The 7,779-nt window shown below is 48.8% G+C and overlaps 1 protein-coding gene across 1 annotated transcript in view; it reads left to right on the top strand.

Annotated features, from left to right (window-relative positions):
* The first annotated feature begins 238 nt into the window (after positions 1–238).
* Positions 239–7,779, top strand: part of Cdkn2aipnl (CDKN2A interacting protein N-terminal like) — a 10,083-nt gene continuing 2,542 nt past the window's right edge. Inside the window, exons 1-2 of the mRNA XM_008827935.3 lie at positions 239–532; positions 2,679–2,778. Of these exons, the coding sequence (XP_008826157.1) occupies positions 294–532; positions 2,679–2,778 (339 nt within the window). The 5' untranslated portion in view covers positions 239–293. The remainder of the gene's footprint in view (positions 533–2,678; positions 2,779–7,779) is intronic.

The following is a 7,779-nucleotide window of genomic DNA, read 5'->3' as shown; positions in this document are numbered from 1 at the left end:
CTGGGGAGAGACTCAGGGCAAAGAGCGCAGGGCATCGCTGCAGCGGGCTTCCAGCTGCAGCCTCGGTGCTGGCGGGCCTCAGTTTCCCCAGCAGTTCCCCGCGCGGTGCATCCGTAGACGGCCTTTGCAGCCCTGGGTCGCTCACCCGGCCGCCGCGCCCCGCGAGGGCGCTCCAGGCGCGTCCTCCGGAGCAGTCGCGCTCGGCCGGGGCCGCTCTAGCCGCCCGGCGGTGGCGCGGTGCATATCGGGAAGACGGAGGGCTGGGGCGGCCTGCGGCGGCGGTGACGGTAGCCATGGTGGGCGGCGAGGCGGCCGCCGCGGTGGAGAAGCTGGTTTCCGGGGTGCGGCAGGCCGCGGACTTCGCCGAGCAGTTCCGCTCCTACTCGGAGAGCGAGAAGCAATGGAAAGCACGCATGGAATTCATCCTGCGCCACCTGCCCGACTACCGCGACCCTCCCGACGGCGGCGGCCGCCTGGACCAGCTGCTGTCCCTCTCCATGGTCTGGGCCAACCACCTCTTCCTGGGTTGCAGGTGCGGACCCCTGCTGGCCGGCTGACCCTCGGCCTGGCCAAACCCGTGCCCCAGACCGACTCAGCCCAGGACCGCGCTGCCTCCGTCCCATCTTAGCATCCCCTGGGGAGGACGCATCGCTTCTCCGAGCCTCGGCTTCCTCCTTTGGTAAATGGGTGGTTGTGATGACTGCAGCGATTAAAGAATGAAGTACACGGGCTGGAGGGCGGTTGTGTTGCTCTTGTGATTTGCATCACTGTTTATTAGCTCAGACATCGCCTTTGCAGAGTGCTTTGAAAGTCCATTAGCTCCTGTCATCCGGATGGCAAAAGTGCAGAGATAGAAACCCTGCCGCCCGCCCGGCCGCCAGCCCTCCCTCCCCAGGTGAAGAAACCAGCAAGAGGAAGTAACAGATCTAGGGCTTTGCAGCTCCTGGCACGCTTGGTTGGTAGAGTTCGCCGCTGTGGCAGGATGTGATCTTTGGCCGTGGGCTTTCCCTCCCCACTCCCCAGCCTGCCGGCTCCTGAGACCTCTTTGCTTTCCCTTTTATGAAAGTAGTAGATGCTTTACTTCTGAGGTCTCAAAGGCACCAGCATGCTGTCCACTGCACCAAAAGGGTAAGAGGCTGCCTTTGATGCTGCTCAAAAGATACCCTCCTTACCAGGAAAAAGCACCAGGTTTTGCCACACATCTCCATATGCTGTTTGTAAAGTTTTTTATTTCTTTAGGCAAGCCGGGCATGGTGGTACATGCCTTTAACCCTAGCATTCAGGAACCAAAGGCAGGCGAATCTCTGTGACCATGTCTACTTAGTGGGTTTTAGGCCAGGCAGTCTCCCCTTATTTTCTTCTTTTTTAATATTTTATTTATTATTTTTATTTTATGTGAATGAGTGTATTGCCTGATGTATGTGAGTGCACCTGTGTCATGAAATGCTGTGGAGGTCAGAAGAGGGCTTCGGACTACCCTGGAACTCAAGGACAGTTCATAGCCACCATGTGGGTGCTGGGAATCGAACCCGGGTCCTCTGCTAGAGCAGTCATTGCTCTTAACCGCTGAGCCATCTCTCCAGCCCCATCCCCTTATTTTTTATTTATTTTTTTGGTCTTTTTGAGACAGGGTCTCCATGTAGCCCCAACTGACCTAGAACTCACTATGTAGACCAGGTTGGCTTTGAACTCACAGAGATCTGCCTGCCTCTGCCCCCGAGTACTGGGATTAAAGGTGTGGGCCACCATGCCCAGCTTGGCAGTCACCCTTTATAACTGCCCTCCAACTCTTTATGTAGCTCAGGCAGGCCTTGAACCCCATCTTTCCAACTCAGAGGTACTGAAATTAGAGGCATGGGTACCTATGAAGTTGTGCTAGGAGAAGAGGATTACCAGTCACTGCTGGCTTCTCTAACTGGTCACATGGCCCCTCCAGACCAAACCACCTGGTTTGCTTTTGGTTTTGGTTTAGGGATGGTTTAGGGATGGAACCTAAACCAAAGTAAGTTCCCTACCACTGAGATACACTCCCCAGCATGGAAGCTTCTTCATTTGTTTCAGATATTGGGATATTTATTAGAACAGGATGTGGGGAGAGCTGTGCCAGACAGACCCATCCCCTCACATATACCCATCCTCCCTTCTGCCTTCTAGGTGCCCCTGGAAAGTCTTAGTTTATAGGATCCAAGCTTAGGCAAATGACTAAGAATTGAACAAATGATTATTTTCATCAGACCAATATCCTGCCTGTTTTACAAACCATCAGAACTATTTTGGGCCCTCGTACCACACCCCTGTCCTGCCCTTCTCATTTTGTAATTCTTGAAACCTCTGCTGCCTTGGCATTCATTCTTCAAGCCTTTTTCTGTGCTCTAAACAGGAAGAACTATTTGTTAACCTTGTGCTGAACAAGTACAGCTTTCCCCTGCGATTTCACATCAGTCCTTGTAGAACTCCATGTATCTGTAGTCCAAGAACTGAGAGGGCTGAGGCAGGAGCATCGCTTAATCCTAGGAGTTCTGGATTGAGCTAGGCGGCACAGCATGACCTCACTGATTAGCAAACGATTCTTTATTCTTAGAGTTGAGTTTATGGTTCAATAACTTATGCTTTCTTATTAGCCTGTAATGACTCATGCTTCTTCCCTGGTTTTTACTTTACTGCTTTTTATTGTGCAGTTACAATAAAGACCTTCTAGACAAAGTGATGGAGATGGCTGATGGGATTGAAGTGGAAGATCTGCCACAGTTCACCAGCAGAAGTGAATTAATGAAAAAGGTAAACAGGACTTCCAAGTGTATTTGGTGAAACAATGTAAAAGTAAAGGTCCCAGCTTTGATGCTATATTATTATTACTATTATTTTGTTCCTGGCAGGGTCTCTCTGTAGCCCCAACTGGCTTGGAACTGGCCATGCAGACCAGGCTGGCCTTGAATTCACAGAGATGCACCTACCTGTGCCCGTGGAGTGCTGGGATTAAAGACTTGTACCACCATGCCCAGCTGTCATACTGGTTTTGAGTGTTCTCGTTCACTGCTCCACAGGTCTCATCCCTTTCATTTTCATTTCCTCACAGCTGATAGAAACCTTTTCCTAACTAGATAACAAGTCAGCATGATAAATTATGCATTGTTGGAGTAACACATGAGCTCAATTTCTTCAGTTTGTCTAGGAATAACCCCCGACACACACACACACACACACACACATGGTGCTGGGGATCGAGCCCAGGTCCTCAATAATGCTACACGAGCTATGGAAATCAGTATTGAGGTTGTTCAGAAATCATGGTCTACCTGTGTTACTCCCAACAAATCTAAGTGAGCATACCACGGAGATTTTACATACCCCTGTGTACTGCTGCACTGTTCACACAAGCCAAGGTACAGAACCAGCCTAGGTGTCCATCCACAGATGAGTGCTAATGAATATTGTGGTACATTTACACAATGGAATTTTATTCATCTCTGAAGGAAAGTGAAATTTGATGTTAATAGGAAAATGGGTGGAGCTAGAGAGAAATCATGTTGAACAAAATAAACTAGAACTCAGAAAGACAAATAGCATGTTTTCTCTCAAATGTGAAATGTAGATTTGTGTGTGTGTGTGTGTGTGTGTGTTTCTGTGTGTCGGACGTGGATGTAGAAAAGGAATGTGAGCAGGGAAGGTGAGGGGTAAGAGGGTGATAGAATGTATGTTATGAAAGCAGAAGGGGCAGTTTGAGGGGAGGAAAGGGACCAGCAACAGAAGAGGGGTAGGGACAGAGAGTAGGGGTGAATAAGGACGAAGTATAATCCTTGGGAGCCTGAGGCAGGAGGATGGCCACCTGTTTGAGGCTAGCCAGGGCTAGACAATGAGACCCTATTTCCAAACAGGCCAGGTTTGGTGGCACACGCCTTTAATCTCACTACTCTGCTAGGTGGATATCTGTGAATTTGAGGCCAGCCTGATCTACATAGCGTGTTCTAGGCCAGTTGAGGATACAAGGAGATCCTGTCTGAGAAAGAAAGAAAGAGAGAAAGAGAGAAAGAAAGAAAACAAAAACTTACCAAAAACAAATGAAAGAAAAATAACTTGTGACTTACATGTATGAAATGTCACAGTGATGCCCATTTCTTTGAATATTGACCAAAACCTTTTGTTAAATGCTAGATAAGATTACCACTGAGTTATACCCCAGCCCATAACACTATTTTAAGTTTAAAAAAATATTTCTTTGCTTTATTTTGCTTATTTAGTTTTGTGTTACTGGGGATTGAGCCTAGAGTTTTGCTCATGCTTGCAAGTGCGGTACCCCTGAGAATGTGCTCCCCCTCTCTGCCTCTCTTTTAATACAGGGTCTTGCTAAGTTGCCCAGGCTGACCTTGAGCTTAACCTTCAGCCCAGGCAGACCTTAGACTTGTAGACCTTCTGCCTCAGCCTCCAGAACAGCTAGGATTACAGACCTGTGTCACCTGGCCCAGCTGTTTTGCCTGTTTATTTATTATTTATTTATTTATTCATTCATTTAGTTTTGTTTTTTTTGAAACAGGATCTCACTATATAACCTTGACTGGCCTGGAACTCACTGGTCTCAAACTTGCTATGCTCCTCCTGCCTCTGCCTCTCAAGTGCTGAGACTACAGATGTGAGCTACCATACCTGGCTTGTTTTGTTTATTTTAAAGAAAGTCTTGGAGTGCTGCAGTTTCTCATTTGTTTGCTTAGAAGTACCTTGTGGTGGGGTACTTCACAGTGAATACCTCTGCCTCAGCAAATGAGGACCTGAGAAGACTTGTGTGGCCTCTCCAACTTCTTGATTGGAATGTGGCTGGGGTACTGTGTGGACACCACAGCTGTTCTCTGGCCTGCAGGACTTAGTCTGACCTGAGGCTGTAGCGTTCCACCCAGAGCTTTCCCCTAGAGTCTATATCTGGATCCTGAAGCTGGGACTAGGTCAGAAGGAACTTTAGAGGATGCCCTTGGGCTCCCTGCCACTCTCCCCGACATGCACTTTTTTCACATCCGTCTCTTCAGGCTGTAGAATTGCTCCCTTGTTCGTCCCCCTACCCCTTTGGGCTTGCTTTGGGAGGTATGGCACCTAAAAAGACCTCCTTTAATTAGTTCAAGGAGCTAATCAAATCCTCAGCTGCTGAGAAGGATCAGTCCCAAATTGGATTTCACTCAACTTGATTTCAGATGGTTAGAAAAGGGGGACGGGGCTGGGGGAGAGTCGTTCTTGTGGTTCAGTGATGAAGGGCCTGCCCATACGTTTAATTCCCAGCAAACACACCCAAGAGCCTGCCGTGCTGGGCACATTTGTGATCTTAGCACTTAGGAGGCAGAGGCAGGAGGATTGTTGCAAGTTTGAAGCTAGCCTGACCTACATAGTGAACTCCATTGAACACTACATTGTGAGACCCTGTCTCTGAAAACAGATGAAAAGTTTTCTTCAGTATTTCATCTAGACTTGGAATCAGAAATTCCAAGTTGGTGTTTGAAATGCTGTTTTGTTTTTAAATCGGCCCGTAATCAGGAGTGTTTTTAGCTTGGAAGACGTGTGAATATCTGGGCGTTGAGGATCCTCTAGGCAGGCCTTCTAGAATGTCCTAGAATGATGAAGCTCTGTCCAGCCAGAGAGGAGCTGGACATTGGCTGGCTGCCAGAGTGTACTCCTTGGGGCAGAGGCAGGCCAGGAATGGGACAGGCTTTCACTTCTCAACTGGTTGTGGTAGTCTCCTTGCCTTTTGTTCCTGGGAGGTTTTCTGGTCTCTCCCTCTCTCTTTTTCTCTCTCTTTGTTCTCTATTCCAGCTCTCTGTCGTGTGTGCCTTCTGAAAAGGAGCTGTGTGCTGCATGCTGTATGCTTTCTAGTTGTGCTGGGCTACTAGAGATCAGAAGCTTCACAACAGTTGGCTTCAGATCTCAGGAGGAGACTAAGGGGATTTGAGATGCCCCAGACATTATCCACAGACTGGTGTAAAGAATGTATACACTGGGAAGGAGCTACATGAATCATTAAGCATCATAAAGGGGTTTTGCACCTTACAAGTGTGTGTAGCCTTGCCCTGGGTGGTTTCCCGATACCACTGTTACACAGGCAGGGGGGCCGCGGATGTTAACTTGGCGTCTCTGAAAGCAGTCCTGCTGGGCGGAGAGGACAGTGAGAAGCTATAAGCCTCTACCTTTTGGGAGAATTATGTGTGTTACAAGTTCCTTCAAGTACAGCTAGCATTTTCATGGTAACCACATTCAATACTACTGATGGACACTGAAAATGAAATCCAGTTGCTCCTGGGATGCCAGGTACATAGAGGGGGCCTTGACTTTTGGCAGTTCAGACTTCTTGAGGACTATAGTTTAGTGGTAGAGTGCTTGCCTGCCATGCATGAGGTCCTCGCCTCCATCCCGAGTATTCACACACATAAACACATACACACACATACCACCAAATCCCAGTTTAAATAGGTGTGGTGGCTCGCACCTGATATCCTAGCACTCAGGAGGCTAAGGCAGGAGGATTGCTGTCAGTTAGAGGCCCCTGTGGGCTACAGAGTCTACAACAACAACAAGCCAGTAGGATGGGTCAGCAGGTAAAGGCACTTGCCACCAAACCCAACAACCTGGGTTCACTCCTCGGGACCCACATGGTAGAAGGGAGAGAGCCAACTCCTACAAGTTGCCCTCCCGTGCTGTGGCCTGCGCATGTACACACACAAGTAAATAGTTGTAAATTAAACAATAAGTACTCTGAGGTGGCTGGGGATGTGGCTCAGTGGTAGAGTGCTGGCCTGGGTTTGGTCCCTGGTACCCTGAAACAAAACAAACCCTTCTTGAGAACAAGTCATCTGTGTGCCGTGACTAGCTTATGTGCTATTAAAGGCCAACCTGAGAGTCCTCCAGAGAGAGCCCTGGGGTTTTCACAGTAGTTTTGTCCTTTGCAGTTTCAACCTGTCATAGAGGAAGCTGGCAAATACTAGGCAAGAGCCCAGAGGTCCTCATGCAGGCGTGCACCTGCAAACAGCTGCTGCCACACTCGCCAGAATTGCTCCTTCACTCTAAAAGTCTAGTTGGGTTTTAAAGTTAGCTAAGAAAGTGGAAATGAAGCGCCTGGGGGTGTTAGTGCCTCAATACCACACAGCGATGATGACAGACATAAGCTCTCTAGAGGAAGGTTTTGAAAATACATTTTGCTGTTCTGCAGCTTTGGGGGTAGGTACAACGCTGTGTCTGTCCAACTTTTTCGTCTTGAGGAGTGTGACAGGTAGTGTTTGTCAAACAAGTTGCTGTGTGCGCTATTCTGAAAGACGGAGACTCGGCACAAATATATTAACACCACACAGAGACGCCCGCCTGCAGCTTGTGTGCTTGTTGCAAAGGCAGCAACAGTGAGCAGCAGCTGACCCAGCAAGGGTGTCATTGCCACAGCTGTCACAGTCGATATTCCCAAGGGGAGCAGAGAGAGGAGTAAATGGCGAGGGAGCTGCTGTCATTGCCTTACGGAAGTTGTCGACCTTGTGAGTTGGTTCATCTCTCCTGGGAACATCAGTGTCCCAATAGAAGAGACAGTGGTACAAAAGGTGAGCACAGCTGAGACATAGAGAAACAGGTGTGCCTGCATTTCAGGAGGTCTCTTCTGTGTGTTCTCCCATCTTGGCACACTCTGAGGCATGTTCTCATGAAAACCAGAGCTGAATGTGAGTGCACATGCCTGACCTCCCAGTACTTGGGAAGTAGAGGCAGGAAGATCAGGAGCTCAAGGTCATCCTTGAGATCAGCCTGGGCTGCATGAAACCCTGTCTC

This window comes from Nannospalax galili, unplaced genomic scaffold (assembly GCF_000622305.1).
Source record: "Nannospalax galili isolate Female #2095 unplaced genomic scaffold, S.galili_v1.0 scaffold970, whole genome shotgun sequence".
In the NCBI taxonomy this organism is placed as follows: domain Eukaryota; kingdom Metazoa; phylum Chordata; class Mammalia; order Rodentia; family Spalacidae; genus Nannospalax; species Nannospalax galili.
This window is presented reverse-complemented; position numbering and strand designations above follow the sequence as displayed.